The 20,638-nt window shown below is 41.8% G+C and overlaps 1 protein-coding gene across 3 annotated transcripts in view; it reads right to left on the bottom strand.

The window, feature by feature from the left end:
• Positions 1-14,467: 14,467 nt before the first annotated feature.
• Positions 14,468-20,638, bottom strand: part of LOC113650343 (cell wall protein AWA1-like) — a 34,953-nt gene continuing 28,782 nt past the window's right edge. For all 3 annotated transcript variants that reach the window (XM_027158638.2, XM_047804506.1, XM_047804507.1), the window contains one exon: positions 14,468-15,437. In XM_027158638.2, coding sequence (XP_027014439.2) covers positions 14,833-15,437 — 605 coding nt within the window. In that variant the 3' untranslated portion in view covers positions 14,468-14,832. The remainder of the gene's footprint in view (positions 15,438-20,638) is intronic.

Here is a 20,638-nt window from a genome sequence, read left to right as displayed (position 1 = left end):
CATTTACACCTGTCCAGTTTCATCTGAAACGCGTCCCAGACCACCTCCTGAAGGGGTTTGAGCGATCGGATTTATATCCGTCTAGAAAACGTTCCGGAGGGCATTCAGACCTGGTCTTTTTACCGTCGGATAGCACAGAAAACGTGTGAAGTGACCAGGTGTAAAAAGCCCCTGAGAGGTACCAGTTACCTACAATAGGAATCACATTTATTAGACATGGTGGATAGAACTTCTTCATGTCCTTAGTCCTCTCTGTGTCCTCGGTTCCCTCTTTTTTTAAGTGGATTGCTTACTTAAACTTACCCCTTAGTGTGTGAAGCTGTATTAAGAAGGTACTACTAGAGTGGACTGGCAACCCAGTCCTGGACTGTATTCCCGAGTTATACCCAAAGTTCCCATCATACACTGCGGCCCTGATGGCTCACCTGTATCCATAGTGTGGAATTTAAAAAATATTTCTTCAGCAAAGGGTTCGATAGATGTGGGAATACTCATTAACCCCCCAGTTCTTGATTTACAGAATGATCCGCATCCAAATCTTTACTTGTGAGGCCTGAAAAGATCAAATCTTTGATAGATGCAGCCAAGATGGGGTTTGGTTCAGGATGTCTGGGCTCCCTTCCTACAGTATGACAGGAGAATCGTTGACGAGAGGTACTGACCGAGGTGATTTAGGCATCAGATATGTATTCCTATTCGGTACCTTCTGCCAGAGAGGATGCTCTGGGGTCCTCTAGGTCATGCTGGGGTAATTATACTGTATCTCACAGCACACAGAGAGGATCTTAAGGAGGATCTTACAGAGGACAGGTCCGTGTCTGCGTGTAGACGACACGAGTTAAAGGCTTGACGAATTTGGACAATTTGTTAGTTAAGATATTGTTCTATCGCATTCATTTCCGTGAGTGAAATTCAGTGAAAGCGCTTAAATAATTATCTTGGGTTCTCACACAAAAGATTCACTCGGCTTTTTGGCTCGCGTGTGAAATGACGAATAGTGCCATGCACCGAATGGCTATTTGCCAACATTAGGCTTGTGCATGAATAAAACTCATTTGCATGCGTGATGGATTCTTCAAACTCTTAAGCAACATCAACCCCCGATCGAATTTGATTTCTCGGCATGCACTCGCATTGCTTTCAGCGGTGGCCCTTTACCCTGTGGCACCATTAGCATAAGGACACGGCCCATTTCTCGGGCATTCTCTTATTAAACACTCCACATTACACAACATGACTCATGTGTCGAGATGATTCGTGTAAGTGCATCCCGTTATCCGTTTGCATTCCCCAAAAGCTTGATTAAACACACGGCGCTGACTTATGACTCGGCCGAACTTTCGTTTTATCTAAAACGAATTAAAAAAAGAAAGAAGTTTTTTTAAAAGTCTTCAAAGCCACCAAAAATCTCTTTGATCTAATTCATTTATGCCGCGCACTATCGCCGATGTACAGCTAGCTTTTATCAATTCATGCACAAGGGTACATAATGCGTCCTCCCTCAGAGCGCAATCACAGCTGACAACACAGATTAAGGAAAACGGCAAACGGTTTAAGATATACAGAAGCAACAACATTACGGTTAACCTGCCGTATTTTCACGGCAAAGTCTGAGCGCCGGCGGAGGAGCCGGAGGAGGAGCCGGAGGACGTGAAGTTCTGCTGCAGGTTTGAGAGTGTACAGTAGATTACAGCTTGAACTTTTTTAAGGCTGCTTGCTGCTCACTTTCCAAGAATTTCCTCAAATGGTGTTTGGCTTTTAATTAGGTTTTCGGGGAATTGATTTGCTAACACGAGTTAAAAAGAACAGTATAGAACAGACAAGTGAGAAGGCTTTGAAGAAAGATCTTGGTCTTGGTCTGGATGCGAGTGCATGGGATTAAAACTTTAGCCCAAAATGGTTGAGTTTGTTTTGCGTGTGGATGGTGCTATAAATATGTATATAAGCCTTTACTGCAGGTTATACTTAAATATTCATTCAGAAAAAAATACATAATTTATTATTTGTTCCGTGAGTCGACCGGTCCACCGACACGGGCCGGGATTTTTTTGTGATAAAATTCACAAACATTTTTTCAGATCCGATATTATAAAATGATTCATTTTTTCATAAAAAAACAACAAAAACAAAACAAAAATAAAAGCTTCACAGTAGCAGCTTAGAGCTCAAGACCACCGAGCCACCGGGGTGTAACAGACTGAGACTTGAGCAGATTTCTCTTCCTCTTTATGTTCACGTACCTGCGCTCATAAAGAAAAGCTTTGGCTTTTTGTTCACATGAGTCAAGTTTTGAACTTCAGTCCTCCTGTTAAGAGACCTACTTACCTACCAGCTGAGCCACCACAGGACTTGGAAAGCGTCTGCTGCTATGAGGAACATCTAAGGTCACAGACTTCAAACGAAGGTTTCGGTATTCAAGACAAACCTTTTAAAAATCACCTCCCCTGTGTGTGGCCTTGTGGCGTCATGGGAAAGCGGTATAGCTCATGGTCCTGAGATCACTGGTTCAGTTCCAGGTATTTTTTTTCTCCTGGTTGACTGACCAGATGTCAGTGTGGTTGACTCACCAGATGTCAGTGTGGCAGACTCATAGCTCAGCTGGTTAAAGCAGGGTGCTGAGGTTGTGGGTTCGAGGCTCAGGTGAGGCGACCCATTACATAGGTCTTAAATTTGCAGTAAATCTGTAGTAAAATTTGATCAATTTAGTAGATGTATCATAATAGAATATGTATGTAGAAACTTGTAGCAAAATAAAAATGTAGCACAAACAATAGTAACGTAAGTAGTGTATAGAAAATAAATAAGGAAAAAATAATGTATGTAAAAATAAATGAAATAAATATATGTTTAAAAAAGTGTGTATATATTATTTAGAAAATAATGGCTCAGTTTTGTGTGTGTGTGTGTGTGTGTGTGTGTGTGTGTGTGTGTGTGTGTGTGTGTGTGTGTGTAAGTGTGTAAGTGTGTAAGTGTGACGTGGTGTGAGACATAGATATAAGTCTGAACGGTATATAAGTGAAGGTAGTAGAAATTGTAGCAAAAGTAAAAATGAAGCAAGTTAAATATATATAAATAAAAGATGCAGTAAAAGGAAAGAGTAATACGGATGAATAATATGAAGTAGATAAATAAAAATAATGAATGTGTATGTACATATTATATATAAATAAAATATTAATAATAAATATATTAAAAATAAAGGGAGATTTTATATATATAGACAGACGAGAAAAAGCCCAGAGTAACATAACCCCACCCTTCACCTCTCCAGGAGCCCCAGGTGGGACCTGCTGGCTTTCACTCTCTTTCTCTCACTTTGCCAGACTTAGAGCCCCACCGGTTTCCGGCCCCTCAGCTCGCCTGCAGGTGGCCTCGATCCTGTGCAGCATGACACTGCAGAGGGACGCACCCTTAGACATGTGAGCTATCAGAGCTTTCTGACAACTCAGCTTTTTTTTTAAACATTTATCTTTCAGCTCATGTCACTGCTACACCTTAAAGTGATTCTAAAACTCACCTGAACCAAGACTTGAACCCTGATCATCATGGTGAGAACCCTGTGCACCATCCCACTGAGCCACCGGGTCCTTACACTCACCTGTAAGAGTTTTACCTTTTAGTTCTTGTCACCACTACAGCGAAAGCTACACTTAGAAAATAAAACTAACCGGAACCAAGACTCGAACCCTGATCATCACGGTGAGAGACCTGTGCACTGTCCCACTGAGCCACCAGAGTCTGCTTCTGCTGTCTTTTTTTTTTAGAGTCTTATCTTTCATTTTTCAGTTTTAACTACACGATATCTGAATAAACTTCCTAACACACCTGACATCAACCGCTGGCCGCAAGATGCCATTAAAATCACCAGTTGATGAAGAGGTTTGAAGATTTTGAGTGAAGTCTATTAAAAACAGCACAGGATCTGAACAAAGAGACAAAAAGATCAACGCTATCCTGCTGTGTATTTGATCCAGACTAACACTCAGCATGCATTATTAAAATCCACAAGAGTACAGAACAATCCGCTACATCTCCGTATACTTCATCCTGGCCTGTGGAACAAGGAGACCAACGAGTTCCTTCCGAGCCGTCGATTCGTTCGGGAAGCGAACGTCCGTATTGCGCTGGAATTGGATTTATTTATTTATTTTTTGCTTGCTGATGGATGATGATCATTTTTTGACCTCTAAAATGCTCAAACCTATAATGCACACTGATACGTGTCATTTAGCATCTCGCTGGCGCGTCACCACCGGCACTAGCCTGATAAATGACTCCTAACTTTGCAGCAGATTTAAAAATAAAAAAAATAAAACTAGATTTCACTCAATTTTAACTTTTTTTTTTTTTTTTTTTTTTTTTTTTTTTTTAATGTCTGATGCTGGAGATGTTTAATTCTGTTTGGTTCCCGAGTTTCTAAGCAACCAGATTTCGTCTGTTAGTTAAAACGACGTTGTACTTTCACGTCGAACCATTACAAGAAATGATGAAAATTTAACACGGATTCTGATTTGGTTTCCGTGTTGTTATTTCTGTCTTAAAAATCCACCTGACATCAGACGGCAGAGGAAGAAGCCGCCGAATAAGACAGAATTCATTATGATGTGATTGTCAAGCGGCTTAATCACCGTGATGTGTGTGTCTAATGGCTGGATTTCTGAGGCCTTGGTGGCAATCATGGAGGCCCTGAGGCTGAGTAAAAGATTGAGCTGTGATTGTCTGTTTGTCTGTCTGTCTGTCTGTCTGTCTGTCTGTCTGTCTCTCGACTCGTTCTGTGCTCAAGGTCAAACCCACGTCTCAATCCGAGATTGATAATAAGACCAAACGGATGCTACGAGCCTCAAACCGGTGTACAGGTCACAGCGGTCCATGTGTGATCTGTTCACGTGTTGGTGGACCAATCAGAACACTCACAACACTCAGGACTCGATCCCGGAGGAAGAACTTCTGTTCCCCAAATTCTCATTGATCCACGAGAAACCGCAACCAAACCAAACCAAGCCGATTTTGTGAGTTGGTCAAGCTCGAGCAACCGGCACTTCATGTGTTTTATATGGAAACTAGACCAGAGAAAGTAAATAAAAGATATTAATAGTGGACGCAAGGAGTGAAGATTGTCTGCTCTGCTAAGAATGTCGAGGAATATTTGCTTCAAGCTCTGTTGTTCCCGCCTCCTTGTGGACCCCCATTGGCTGCCGATATCACGTCAATCATGTACAGCATTTGGCAGACACCCTTATCTATCTCACTTTTGTACAAATGAGCGATCGAGGGTTAAGGGCCTTGCTCAGGGGCCCAACAGTGGCAGCTTGGTGGACCTGGGATTGAACTCACAACATTCCGATTGGTAGCCCAACACCTTAACCACAAGGCTACAACATGTCCACAATCAGAGCTTCTCAAAGTTTCCGAAATGAGTGCTGTGGATTGTTGATAGTGACATGTTCAGAACTTCTTCGTTATCTCCGTCTATCCAGATGTTCAGAGACGGACGGCGAGTCTGAGCAGCGTGTGTTTGTGGTTTCCTCGTGGCCTCCGATGTCGCAGCGGATGGTTTACACGGATGAAGCCAGGGGCGCTGCCAAGCACGGTTCACTGCAGCTCGACTAGCGTGGTTATGACACCGCATGTCATGCCGCTGCACTGTGTGCGTGTGTGTGTGTGTGTGTGTGTGTGATTCAACCTTACAGACATTCCCACTACATGCTATTGTATGCGTCACAGTAGGAAACTTAACTCTACACTGTAACTTGCACTGACACTGTAGACTCCTGCCTGTCCTGTCCCGAGTACGTTGCTACTGTATAGATTCAACACAACACATATTCAAAAGCTCTCTGTCTAAGAATCGCTACTCATTAAACTCTTCACACGAAGCATTTCCAAATATTTAAGTCGAGTTGAATTCATATTTTCTTTGTCAAACAGGAATAAAACAATAACCATCTGCTATTTTCATTCCCCCCCACAAAAATGATGTCTAAAAGCCCCGGCACGCGTAATTAAATCCGTTAGCTCATTAGCGACTCTAGCGACTCTAGCGACTAGCGTCGAGCTGTGAAACAACAGGAATTGACAGAGGTAACAGCTTTGGCAGAAGGAAAAATAACCAGATGTGGAAATAAATCTTGCTGTTTAAAACCTCAAGTTAAAGCAGATCGGTGATACGTCTCGCATTACACTGAGATTTGTTCTGCTGACCAAACTAAAGGATTTTGTTTCCGGATGGAATTTTCAGCTGGTGGCGTCTTCACGTCTTCACACTGTCTTGTCTGTATTTATAAGGAAGAAGTGTTGGAAGGAAGGAACGAAGGAAGATCTCCATCAGAGCATTTATATAGCCTCTAGTTGGCAGATGCTCTTATCCAAAGCCACTTACAGTTCTCATTTATACAGCAGAGTATTAAGGGCCTTGCTCAGGGGCCCAGCAGTTGCAACTTGGTGGCCCTGAGATTCAAACTCATTACCCTCTGATTCAGAAGTCCAACACTTTAACCAAGGATGTGAGACAGTTTAAAATCTGGTTTAAATAATCACCGAAACCTAATTAAGGCATCTTCTAACATTGAAGAAAAATAAATAAATAAATGAAACAACAACCAGGTCGTTAGCGTGAATTTCCCATCAGCCCTCAGGACCATCTAGCGCACGATAGAGTTTATTATCTCTACTCTACAGCCGAATCGTCTACAGCAAATGTCATTTTTGTTCTTTAATAGTAAAAGCTTCTGAAACAGATTCTAAAAACAAAACACACACATATACAAATATAAAATAAACGAACAAAAATTCACTTTTTGTAAAATGAAAAGAAAAAACATTTAAATATAATAAAGACTCTAGAAAATTCTTATAAAATAATTCTCACATACATAAATGCAAAAAAAAAAAAAGAAACAAACAAAACTAAGAATTAAATTAGAATGAAGGTACTTTGTAATAAAAAAAAATAATCAACTCCAAATAATTTCTAGAAAAAAAAAACACTCTTCTCACATAATAATCTCATGTAGATAAATCTGAAACAAGCAAACGATTGAATAAACAAAAACGTTTTTGTAAAAAAATAAAAATAAATAAATAAAAATCAAGCATATAAGTAAATCACAAAAAAAATTCTAGAAGTAATTGTCTCAAATCTATAGAATTTATAATTAAATGAAAAACAAATATAAAACAAATGAAAAAAGTATACAAAAAATAAAACAAATAAAACAAATAAAATAAATAATAATAATAATAATAATAATAATAAGAAGAAGAAGAAGAAGAAGAAGAAGAAGAAGAAGAAGAAGAAGAAGAAGAAGAAGAAGAAAGAAAGTAAAGCCAGGAAGATCCATAATTTTATCGAGAATAAACAAAATATTTTGATTAATGTCTTTTTTCTTGTTAGTTAAAAGTTGTTGAAACTGAAATGTTTTTCACAGAATAGCAAAAAGTTTAACACGCGTCAAAAGTCGATTCAAGTCCCATTTATTTACATCGCGCTTTTTTTTGGTGTAACCACAGTCCCTACACCGTCGTCCTCACGGCTGAGAGAGTGAGAGACACTCGGGTGAATTTCCATTGCAGATTACATTACAGTGGCAGCGATCACGGAAGCGTGAAACACTTCAAATAAAACACCTGACACCTTCTGCGTCTCAGATCAGCTGCAGGCGAGCGAAACCAGGCCTAATTATCATTATTGATTTTTGCACCTTGTTAGATCTCTGGCAGGCTGCACAGGTATCAGTTCATCAGCTGCTCCCAAGATGATTATATTCTTTACTCATTTATTTATTTATTTATTTATTTATTTATTTATCAATCACCCGGTTCCTACTGGTCGTAGAGGTCAATCCGGACGACGTCCTTCGTCGGACTCTCTCTGCTCTCGTTGGGTTCCTTCGGTTTGAGCGAGTGTCTGATCGTGGTCTGTGATTGGATCCTTGCAGGTGAAGATCCTGGATTCTGGAGATTCTGCTTCAGACACAAAGTCCCGCCCACTAGTCCTTTATTTCTCTGCATCATCTAGTACACGAGACATGTCCTGATTCATTCAGGGGACTGGGGCGTTTCCTCCCAGCATTCCCAGTGGGTTAAACTCCAATAAACACACAAACGTTTCTTTATTACAGTATGCGAAAGGTGTTGGTGTAGGTGTGGATCAATTTGCTGGTGCAGATGTATATGTAGGTGCAGGTGTTTATGTAGGTGAGGGTGTAGATGTTGGTGCTGGTGTATATGTAGGTGCAGGTGTTTATGTAGGTGAGTGTGTAGATGTTGGTGCTGGTGTATATGTAGGTGCAGGTGTTTATGTAGGTGAGGGTGTAGATGTCGGTGCAGGTATGTTTGTAGGTGCAGGTGTTTATGTAGGTGAGGGTGTGGATGTCGGTGCTGGTGTAGGTGCAGGTATGTTTGTAGGTGCAGGTGTATATATAGGTTAGGGTGTAGATGTAGGTGCAGGTGTATATGTAGATGCAGGTGTAGATCTATGCGCTGGTGCAGGTGTATATGTAGGTACAGATGTAGGTGCAGGTGTAGATCTATGTGCAGGTGTAGGTGTATATGTAGGTGCAGATGTAGATGTAGGTGCAGGTGTCGGTGCAGGTGGAGGTGTAGAGCTATGCGCTGGTGCAGGTATATATGTAGATGCAAGTGTAGGTGTAGGTGTATATGTAGGAGAGGGTGAAGATGTAGGTGCAGGTGTTGGTGCAGGTGTATATGTAAGTGTAGATGCAGGCAGGTGTATCAGGTGTAGATGTAGGCAGGTGTATATGTAGGTGCACATACAGGTGTAGATGTAGGCAGGTGTATATGTAGGTGCAGATGCAGGTGTAGATGTAGGCAGGTGTATATGTAGGTGCAGATGTAGGTGCAGATGTAGGTGCAGGTGCAGGTGTAGATGTAGGCAGATGTATATGTAGGTGCAGATGCAGGTGTAGATGTAGGCAGATGTATATGTAGGTGCAGGTGTAGATGTAGGCAGATGTATATGTAGGTGCAGATGTAGGTGCAGGTGTAGATGTAGGCAGGTGTATATGTAGGTACAGATGTAGGTGTAGGTGTAGCCGTAGCTACTCTGTGTAATTAACATTTAAACATTGAATCTCTGAGGAAGAAACAGAGCACTGGGTGAACTGATAAATAAAGCATGAGCTGATCCCAGTACACAATCTCACTCTGGGTCTCCTGAGACTAATTAAAAGGAAGGTAATATTACCTATTGGTTTGACCTGCAGCACTCTGTGTGTGTGTGTGTGTGTGTGTGTGTGTGTGTGTGTGTGTGTGTGTGTGTGTGTGTGTGTGTGTGTGTGTGTGTGTGTGAGATGGCTAATTGTCAATATCCATATGCAGGAGCTTATTAGTGAATCTGTGAATTCTAAAGAGTTCAAATCTAAAGCGACGTACAAAAAATAATCTGTAGTCGAGTCACAAAACATATTTATGTACAAAACATATTTATGTATTCGACTTCCTGTGGTGATGAAGCCACGCTATCGGTAACGTCAGAGTCTTCCTGCTGATGTAATGAGCAATTAAAGCGGACGCAATTAATTCAGTGCACTGGCCCGCTTAGAAAAGATCCATCAACTGGATGTGTTAAATCGTCAATTTGGACCCATTACGTTGAGGCATATTTGCAAACATGGCCTGATTGTTAAGATAATTAAAGCATGGACAAGCATTAAGAATGTAGAAGAGAAAAGATTCCGGGTTTGAAGATAATTAGGAAATAAATGGTACATTCTGTCAGGACCACTTTGTCAAATGAGAGTTGATTAGATGATAGCATACAGTTAGTGTTGGCTGTATGGTTCTGTTCGGGGCAGGAATGCGCGTGGCCGTCCGTGTGCACATGCATGGACCCCCCCTAACAGAACCATGATCATGCATAGAGGTTTTTTTTTTTTTTTGCAAATAATAAATGAATAAATGGATAAATAAATAATTCAATAATTAGAGAGAGAGAGAATAAGTGGAGATTTATGACGTAAACTGGTACAACGAACACGGGTTCCGGCATGGTGGAGTCGGGTTGGAGGAGGGAGTTTAAGTCGCAGCAGCAGCGACGCGCTAGAAAGCGGCTCAATGAATGGGAATTTAAACGGTCGGGTAATATGGATGACGTAACCGGATTGGTGCACGTGGTGGACTGCTGATTAACAGCTGATGCACGCTTAACGACGTGGCCTGCCAGAACTTAACGCAAAGCTTAATTTCTATTAAATGAGTCGATTCAAGGAGTCGATTCACCCCTGAATTTCCAGTTCTGATTCACCTCAAACCGTCATTTCAACCCGGACCCTATGACCTGCCAGTGTCTCAGACATTAAAAAAGGAATTCAATTAAAAAAAGAAAAAATAACTAAAAAAAAAAAAAAAAAAAAGCGGAGGTATTTTTGTGAGTTCATCTCCCGGCTCTGTTCATTTCAAGCACTCGGCTGAAGTAGAAGTTTCTTACCCGTTTTCAAAGCCGTCCAATTTGTCAAGCTGCAGGGGGGCAGCTGGATTCGTTCTGCTGAGGTAATTCGAGGTTATAAATCAGACGGCGTTTCCTTCACAGATAAACCAAAAGAAGAAGAAGAAGAGAAAAAAAAAACAAGTGGAAGTCTGAATGTGCTAAATAATCATAATAAAAAAATCCTCTGTATCCGAATGTTTTCATTTTCATTAAACCTAGAAGAAGGAAGGTTTCTTTTTTTTTTTCTTTCATGCTTCCTTGAGCCTTAATTTTGTATTAAAGAAAAAATAAATAAATAAAGACTTGCCAAGGTTCTTATCACAGGGAGGTGAATACAGTATGTGAGAAATTCGGTTCACCTCATAACCAATTCAGCATCATTGCAGCTGACTTGCGTTCCCTTCGGACTTCTCCACTTTTTCTTTATCCCGGTCTGATTCTTTCTGGGCTTAGTGGTTAGCACGTTCGCCTCACACCTCCAGGGTTGGGGGTTCGATTCCCACCTCCTCCTTGTGTGTGTGGAGTTTGCATGTTCTCCCCGTGCCTCGGGGGTTTCCTCCGGGTACTCCGGTTTCCTCCCCCGGTCCAAAGACATGCATGGTAGGTTGATTGGCATCTCTGGGAAATTGTCCGGAGTGTGTGAGTGAATGAGAGTGTGTGTGTGTGTGCCCTGTGATGGGTTGGCACTCAGTCCAGGGTGTATCCTGCCTCGATGCCCGATGACGCCTGAGTTAGGCACAGGCTCCCCGTGAAGTTCGGATAAGTGGTAGAAAATGAATGAATGAAAATTGAACGGATACCATATGCCCCCGACTCCAAAGCGGAAATGACACGTGACAGAAATACCCTCGATTATTTCTTTCTAAAAGCAATAAAGCATCAACATGTGACAATGAATGGCAACAATAAAAGAAAACACACACACCAAAAAAAAAAAAATAAAAAAATAAATCACATGACCTCATGAGGTTGATGATGTAGCATCTGTTCACCTGTTATTCATCTACACATCTGTACTGTACGTACCTTAATGGCAGGTCGGAGAAGTTCTCGCTCCGAACTCTTCCCACAACTTACCAAACATCTGGGCTGCGGAATTCACTTCATCTCAGACTATTTCCACGTTGAACTCAACTTTTAAAACAGACGGATATTCCGAGCGGGAAATCCTTCTCCGTCGTAACTGAGAAGCAGGTGTTGGATGAATAAATTATGGTGATATGTGTCAAGCAGAGAAAGGTGACTCAAGAGAAAACGTAAAAGTGGGAAAGCGTCCCGCGTGCCACAGTGGCATCAATATTAATACCAGGCAGCTGCTGGATTCGTTGGTATTCTGTGTGAGCTTGGGGGAAAAAAAAAACATCCAAATGCTAGAGAGATACTTTTCTAAAACAGACGTGTTCGTTCATCTGAAGCTTGGACTCATCATCCAGACTGCTGAGATGATGACGGGATCTGCAGCTTGGTGGTGCTGGGATTTGAACTCATGACCTTCTGAGAGGGTAAACAATCCTGAACCGCCGAGCCGTCGTGTTTATTTTACGCGTCGCTGCAGAAAATTGTCCGATTGCAGCAATTATCAGGCGATTAAACAAGCAGGAAACGTCTGGGCAGAATCACAGAGATGCTACACGGGGTGAAATATCCTGGAAGCCGATTCTAGCATGGATCAGGAATTAACACGTTCGAGTTAATTACCTTTATGGCGCTCTGTGATGTGACAGTCGTGTGTAGTATCCCATAATCACTCCAACAGAGAGTTTCTGCTTTCCCAGCTTCTGCACGCTGAAGGATCGCGGCCTGCGGTTTAGCGCCGTCGCTACGACTAGCTTTTCTAACCATAAAACTAGCCTTAAATAATAATAATAACAACAACAACAACAACAACAACAACAATACTAATAATAACAATAATAATAATAATAACAACAACAACAACAACAACAACAACAACAACAATAATAATAATAGGGGGGCATGGTGGCTTAGTGGTTAGCACGTTTGCCTCACACCTCCAGGGTTGGGGGTTTGAATCCCGCCTCCGCTTTGTGTGTGTGGAGTTTGCATGTTCTCCCCGTTCCTCGGAGGTTTCCTCCGGGTACTCCGGTTTCCTCCCCCGGTCAAAAGACATGCATGGTAGGTTGATTGGCATCTCTGGAAAATTGTCCGTAGTGTGTGTGTGTGAGTTAATGAGAGTGTGTGTATGCCCTATGATGGGTTGGCACTCCGTCCAGAGTGTATCCTGCCTCGATGCCCGATGACGCCTGAGATAGGCACAGGCTCCCCGTGACCCGAGAAGTTCGGATAAGCGGTAGAAAATTAATAATAATAATAATAATAATATCAAAAACATCTCAGATTTGTGATGAACACTGAAAGCTGCAATCCTGACCCACTCAGGAATGTCAGGATTCCCAGGATTATTCTGGAAAGAAAGAAATCTCAGGATTCGATAATTGACGCATATCTTAGTTTCGTTCGTCAGGCTGCGATCGGCTGGGGACTTTAGATTAGGTTTACATAAAGAGGCTGACTTTTGTGTCAAAAGTAAACCCTGTTTTTTTTGTCCCCTCAAAAACGCTGAACGTCGGAGCAGTAGGACGTCTGATCGCTTCCCTTCATTACGGATATGTTGACCTCTGAGCTCTGGACTCGTTTCATTCCCTCCATCCCGTCTCCTCATCACAGGGGTCACGGCTGCGATCGATTCCCGACTCGCCTCGTCCTCTTCTTTGTACCGGAGAGGATCATTAAAGCGCTCCTCTTCAAGGCGAGATAATTAACGGCGGGATGCAGATGCGAATCCGTGGACTTCCTCATCTTCAAGGATGCTCCGACTCGACTTCCCTCAGAGGAGAAAATGACATGAGGTGATTTATTGAGCTCACACCAGTGCATTAGTTCTCAGTTCCCCCCAGAGCTCCTGACGCAAAAAATAGCCTCCTGCTTTGTGAATTCTTTCTTCGAGACCTCGGCGTTTAACGAGTTTTGACATTATTTATACGACTCTGCCAGATCCAGAGAGAGATTCTACACATTTTATCTTTAAATATAAAACAACAGTGAAGCTAGGGATTGTTTAAAGGGGACACACTGTGTGCATTCTGTCTATTATTCCTCTGTAAATAAAAACAGATTTAGAGCTCAATTTAATCACTTCTGTGAATAACAAACATTTCGTTTCCCGTCGCTGGATATTCAATTCAATCGATCTGATGTTTCCCGAACATCACAGGAACCGGCTTTTTAAAGAATCGCCTCATTCTTTTGTTTTTATCTAACTCACAAATTAAAATGGAATCAATCATAAAATAAGATCCTAATGCTAGTTTCTAAAAAATCTGTGTATATACAGTAGATGCCCCTATTCAGAGTGACTTACATTATCTCATTTTTTTTTTTTGAGAGTTAAGGGCCTTGCTCAGGGGCCCAACAGTGGCAGCTTGGTGGACCTGGGATTGAACTCACTACCTTCTGATTGGTAGCTCAACACTACCATTAGGCTACCACACACCCCCATATGCATATATATATATATATATATATACAGTCAGGATTGAAAGTTTTCTAGACAACTGCTTAGAAGAACCCATGGTGCTGATTGTTGGGGCAAAGGTCAGATGAGTCTGGGCATTTAAAACCTTTGAGATCGACATCACCTGGTCTTTCCAGACGATGATTGAGAACAATCCATGAACACTGTCAGGTCTCAGCTTTCCAAAGGGGGCAGTGCAAGATATTAACTCTGCAGGGTGCCCAAACTTTTGCAGACACCATTTTTTTGTTTTCTGTTATTTTGAAAGTGTAAATGATGGAAATATATTCGAACTTTTTTTTGACATATTATAAAAATTATAATTATATTATTATATATAAATTATAAGATTTTTTTCCCATCTTTTCTCCGCTTCTTTATGCACATTAACACAAATTTTTACCCTGGGGTGCCCAAACTTTCGAGCTCCAGTGTATATGTTATTCTCGATCGGACTGGATTTGCTCCTGACAAACGGACAGGAGTCTGATGCTGATTTTAATTGTGGTTTTGATTTGTACAGCTGGGACCTCGTCGTATAAAAATAAATAAATAAATAAATAAAGCACAAAAATATTTCCCTGCAGGTGGATTCGTCTGTGCTGTAATTGAAGCACCTGCCACTCCTGCGCTATCCATTTACTCATTCACTGCTGCGTGTGGAAGTGGCTCTGATGGCCACTTGATAGCAATCACGGCGTGCTGCTCTAATCAGACAGATATTACATGCAGCTCATGTTTGTTTTTGTTTTTTTTTTGTATTTTTTTCCTGCCTTTTTATTTTACCGCATACGCTTATTCGCAGGAACGTCTCGAGAACATAAACGATAGCAGCCTTGTCTTTTATTTCTCAGATCGGAAGTTTGTGTGTAAACACCATCGTTCTAAATAACGCGGTGAATAAGTCACGCAAACAGCTGTTAAAACCGCTGGAACAGCTGGTGATGCTGGAACTTCTGGTGAAGCTGGAACTGACGGTCATGCTGGAACCGCTGGTGATGCTGGAACCGATGGTGACGCTGGAACCGATGGTGACGCTGGAACCGATGGTGACGCTGGAACCGATGGTGATGCTGGAACCGATGGTGACGCTGGAACCGATGGTGATGCTGGAACCGCTGGTGATGCTGGAACCGATGGTCATGCTGGAACCGCTGGTGATGCTGGAACCGATGGCCATGCTGGAACCGGCTGTCATGCTGGAACAGCTGGTGATGCTGGAACCGCTGGTGAAGATGGAACTGCTGGTCATGATGGTGAAGCTGGAACCGCTGGTCATGCTGGAACCACTGGTGATGCTGGAACCGCTGGTCATGCTGGAACCGCTGGTGATGCTGGAACCACTGGTCATGCTGGAACTGCTGGTGATGCTGGAACCACTGGTCATGCTGGAACCGCTGGTGATGCTGGATCTGCTGGTGATGCTGGATCTGCTGGTGATGCTGGATCCTATACCTGACCGATTAAAACAAAACACAACAAAACAAAACAGACAAACAAATAAAAACAAACAAACAAATAAAAACAACAACAAAAGTATCAGTTTCAATAGAAAAATGAAAAAGGAACTTTTTAAAAAGAAGAAGAAGAAAAAAACTATATTCGACCTATTTTTGTGAAAATATTTTTCTGACACAAATAATGATTGACAGGAAGGATAAAAAAAAAAATCATCGAGGAAGGAATTCTTTTGTGTCTGCGATCCTCTCCGAGCCTTTAGAAATGAAGCTGTAGAAGATCTTCAATGTATTATATATGTGTTTTACCTTGACAGATTTAAAAATAAATAAATAAATAAATAAATAAATAGGTAGGAAAGGAAAGTACAGAGACAATGTGTGTGTGTGTGTGTGTGTGTGTGTGTGTGTGTGTGTGTGTGTGTGTGTGTGTGTGTGTTCACAGTAGATGATGGCTTGAGGCAAAGTGAAAAGCCTTTTTTGTTCCTGTGATGTGGCTCTTTACTGTACACATGAAGTAAAAGCCGTTTTTTGCACCTTCACATTTTCAGCCCACACACAGCGTAGCGCTCGCGCTCACTCGAACTTAACCCCGCTTCATCAGCGACGCTGATAAAGTACGAGCTCTGGATGCTGGATGTCCCTGTTATCTGGCCCGGACACACAGGCTTATTTTCAGGTGTTTCTTCCAGGTATCGCTGCCAATGCATCAATTTTTCAAGGTCAAGGAGTCGTTTAGCTCGCTGACGAATCAATCCTGCACTAATCCCTTTATTAATCCCAAACTAGTAAGGAGTTGGACCTTGAGTACGAGACTTGCGAGTCTGACCAATTCGTGTCTGGATAAATAAACCACTGTATATACAGTACAGTAGGTACTAATCTTAAGTTCTGGATTGTTCCATAATGTCTTCATTCATCAAACCCGAGTTAAGTCATTCATTCATTCATTTTCTACCGCTTATCCGAACTTCTCGGGTCACGTGGAGCCTGTGCCTATCTCGGGCGTCATCGGGCATCGAGGCAGGATACACCCTGGACGGAGTGCCAACCCATCGCAGGGCACACACACACTCTCATTCACACACACACACACTCACACACTACGGACAATTTTTCCAGAGATGCCAATCAACCTACCATGCATGTCTTTGGACCGGGGGAGGAAACCGGAGTACCCGGAGGAAACCCCCGAGGCATGGGGAGAACATGCAAACTCCACACACACAAGGCGGGGGCGGGAATCGAACCCCCAACCCTGGAGGTGTGAGGCAAACGTGCTAACCACTAAGCCACCGTGCCCCCACCCCCGAGTTAAGTCAGACACCAGAAAATAATCCACATAGAACACATGTGAGTTTATTCCTACGTTTGAATTAACACATTATTTAACAACCGCCCATTGAAGATTAGCGCTCGTTTCTATTTATTAATGCACAAGTTCATAAGACTCGGTTACCGAGTCAACCTTTATTCATAGAAAAGTTCCTTTTCCACAGAAATGTGTGTATCTTCAAATTAAACGGTGAGATCAAACCCATTCCTGCTCTCTGAGGTGCTCCAAAGTGTTTGTTCATAAGCAGTTCAATTTTATCCTCAACCAATAAAACAGCCAGAAAATGATTCATTTGTTTGTTTACAATGATTGAAAATGTCCCATACGTCAAAAAAATTGTACTCCAGATGTCCTAAGGAGTCGTTTAGAAAGTGTCCGGTGGCTTGGGTAAAGCTTAGAGATCCTGGGGTCTCGGTGGGGTCTCGATGGCTTGAGAACAAATCAGGTCCTTAAATCCATTCAGTCGTTTATGATGCTTTCATTTCAACTCCTCCCAGAAGAACATGAAGCTCTCAGCCCGATCCTGAGCTTCTGACTACATCATAGTTATTAATTCTTACCCAACACTCACTTTCGGGTTTGTTTGCGGTTGCCATGCCAACAAACCTCCATAGCATGTATAAAGAATTTAAGAAACTCCAGGATTGATTATTGGAGCTCAGGGTTTCTCTCCAGTTCTACACACACACCAGGTGGCGGTAAGATTCTGAGATGCGAAGGAGTGACGTTTGCTCTCGCATAAACCCGGCAGCCTCTTTAGCCTCTTTTCCACCGGAAAGAACCGGGTGCTGGCGAACCTTCTAAGAACCGGTTTGCCTTCCCACTGGCTAGAGAGCCGTCACAGCGCCGAGTGTGACGTCACTGTATACGTGTCACGTGTCCCAGCAACGTTAGCGCAACAGCGACAAACACAAATACAACAACGATGGCGGATGTTGCTTTACCGTTAATGCTCATGGCAAAACGCGGTGAATAAACCATGTACGTGCGGCTCCGTGTAATCTGTATAAACGGAGGTTGTGATCGATAAAGTACATAACGTTATTTTATCGTTAACACAGAAAAAAATGTAGCCTTAGCATGTAGCTACCTACTATCATGTGTGCTGATAATGTATCATATCGCGGTAAAGTAAAAGTGTATTAAACATTAGTATACTTAAGGTACATTATCAAATGCGCTAACAGTAGCCCCGCCCCCAGCTCCTGACACAAGCGGTTCTTAAGTCTAGACCAGCAACGTTTTGGTGCTACTTAAGAACCACTTTTCCTGGTTCGGAGCCGGTGCTTTGGCGGTCGAAACAGAAAGAACTGGTTCTAAATTAGGTTCCGAACCAGCACTCGAACTGCCTCGGTGGAAAAGGGGCATTTGTTCGCGTACGGAGATCGACCGTGATAATGCAATAACGTTATGAGCGTGTTGAGGCTAAGATTGTGTCCTACAGCCTGGTCTTCAGTCAATAACCTCTCAGCTTCGGTGGTTCCTGGAACCGCAACGATGATGGAAAACAAGTTCTGCGTAAGAAAAAAAAGATTTTTTAAAAAAATCCCATCACCAGCTTGTGTTTCATGTGGCAGGCTAATTTCCCCAGCGATGTCTAATCATCTGCAGGTGATTAGATTTATGAGTCCTGTCGCGACGGTGGATTGTTCTTGTTCTGGAGATGGAGTAATGTTTTAAGTAAAATTTCAGAAGCTCACTGGAGAAATGGTACCAGTCTCGATGCTCTTTCACGGCACGTCGTGTACTGACGGCTGTGTGAGGCTGAAACCAAAGCTGCTCTGTATCCCAGACGAAGCTTGGAGAAGGCAGGAGCGAGATATTAACTTCCCTTTCCCTTTTTGATTGTGTTCCTGGCAGTAATGAGGGCAGTAATGGTTCTCCTGGCACCGCCGTCCTCGGATTGGCATTAACCTCTGGCACGGACGCTCCTGAATGATACTCTGACAAGCGTTTGTGTAATTTGGACTATCGGTGCTTTTAGGACTCCATTCATAGAAAAAGAAAAAAGGAAATAAATAAATAAATAAATAAAAAAGCCCAGATTCCGGGTACATCGCCTGCTCTTATTGGACTATAAAAGAAAATCGTTCCCTTTTCTCACTCTTTTGACATCACAACAATAACACAAAACCATAGACTCCTCTTCCTTCATAACGGCTAACCAAACATATCCTTCCAGAAAACGTCATCATATCATATTCTACATAGTCCACGTCCTGTACAAATGGCAACGTACAGTATCATCACCTGGGATTCGAGGCTGCACTTTACCGACCAATCCGGTTACAGTAATCAGGGGCGTGGCAGGGATTTGTGAAGAACAGAAATGAATTAAGGCAGTAATTAATAAATGATTCAGTGATCGCTGAATCAATTTCATTTCAATTCTTAAGGTGATGATTCGATGTTTTATGATACCACTGAATCGACTCAAAGGAATGAATCGTTTAAATTCTTAAGGTAACAATTATCGACAATATCCCCGGATCTTCAACAAAGTCATCTTGATTCTTAAGGTAATGATTCGATCTGTGACAATGCCAAGGAATCTGCTACAATTAAATTTTGGTTCTTAAAACTGTGGTTTAAAATGTGATCATACAACAGAACCGACAATAGAACGATTCAATATTCGACGAATCGTCTGAATCCATTACGATTAAGAGAACAATTCAATATTTGCTGATACCCCAAACGTCCAACGATTCAACATTGATTCTTAAAGGAATGATTCAATATGTTACTATGACTATGGGAAAGATTCAATATTTGCTAATACCGTTGAATCAACTTCGAATCATTTTAGATTCTTGGACTTTTTAGAGATTTAGTATTTGACGATACCGCTGAATCTGCTACGATTAAATAAGCGATTCAATACTTGCTAAAACCCCAACGTGCAAAGATTCAATTTTCATTCTTAAGGGAATGATTCAAAATGTGATTCACCACTGAATCAACATCGCACAGTTTCGATTCTCGGACAGAGATTCGGTATTCGGTGTGCGATGACGGCGCTTAAACTTACCACGATTCAATTTATACCCCAAAATCTAGAATGATTCAATTCCGATTCTAAAAGCAACGAATCGTTTTTTTAACGAAACAACTGAATCTGCAATGATTTAATGTGATTCCTAATGAAACGATTCGATTTTTGCTAATACCCCCGAATAATAATACCCCTATCAGAACTATACATTAATATCTATCTTAATTTGGTCATTAGGATTCAGAGTTATTACAGATTAAGGACTCATTGCCTCTTCGATCAGAATCACGTTATATCGGATTCGGATCCAGCATCATGGTCCAATATCGAATCGTTGCCTGAAGAATCGATTCGGTAGGAAATCTTGTGGAAGCCTGAGGTTTACACCGCTAACTAACGCTTCACACACCTGCAAAGCTACGTGAAGCAAAATATGTACACTAGAGCAATTCATCAAGTTAATAGGGTGTGTTTGAATAATTGCATAGAAATAAAAGCAAGCGACGACTCCACATCATTAGGCACATTGATGAGAAGTCTGAAGACTTACAACCGTCATTACGGCACAGATAAACCCTTCGCCGTGCCTCCAAACACGACGTGCTCTTGTCTAAAGCCAGACATGAAATATTTGTCTTAACAACGTGATCAAAGTTGTAAACGATCAAAGACCTGAAACAAAAATACAACATACATGTGTGTGTGTGTGTGTGTGTGTGTTTTTTTCTTCTGTTGAATCTTATAATGTTCTTTTGAACGCTTCAACACTCAGTTTCCCTAAAGAAGCTTGCTTTCTTTTTTTTTGTGGAACATCTTATAATGGTCCTTTCAAATGTGAAAATGAAAAGAACTGCGCTTCAATAGCCAC

The sequence above is a fragment of the Tachysurus fulvidraco genome, chromosome 20 (assembly GCF_022655615.1).
Source record: "Tachysurus fulvidraco isolate hzauxx_2018 chromosome 20, HZAU_PFXX_2.0, whole genome shotgun sequence".
In the NCBI taxonomy this organism is placed as follows: Eukaryota; Metazoa; Chordata; class Actinopteri; order Siluriformes; family Bagridae; genus Tachysurus; species Tachysurus fulvidraco.
The sequence above is the reverse complement of the archived record's forward strand: the minus strand, read 5'-3'. Positions and strand labels throughout refer to the sequence as shown.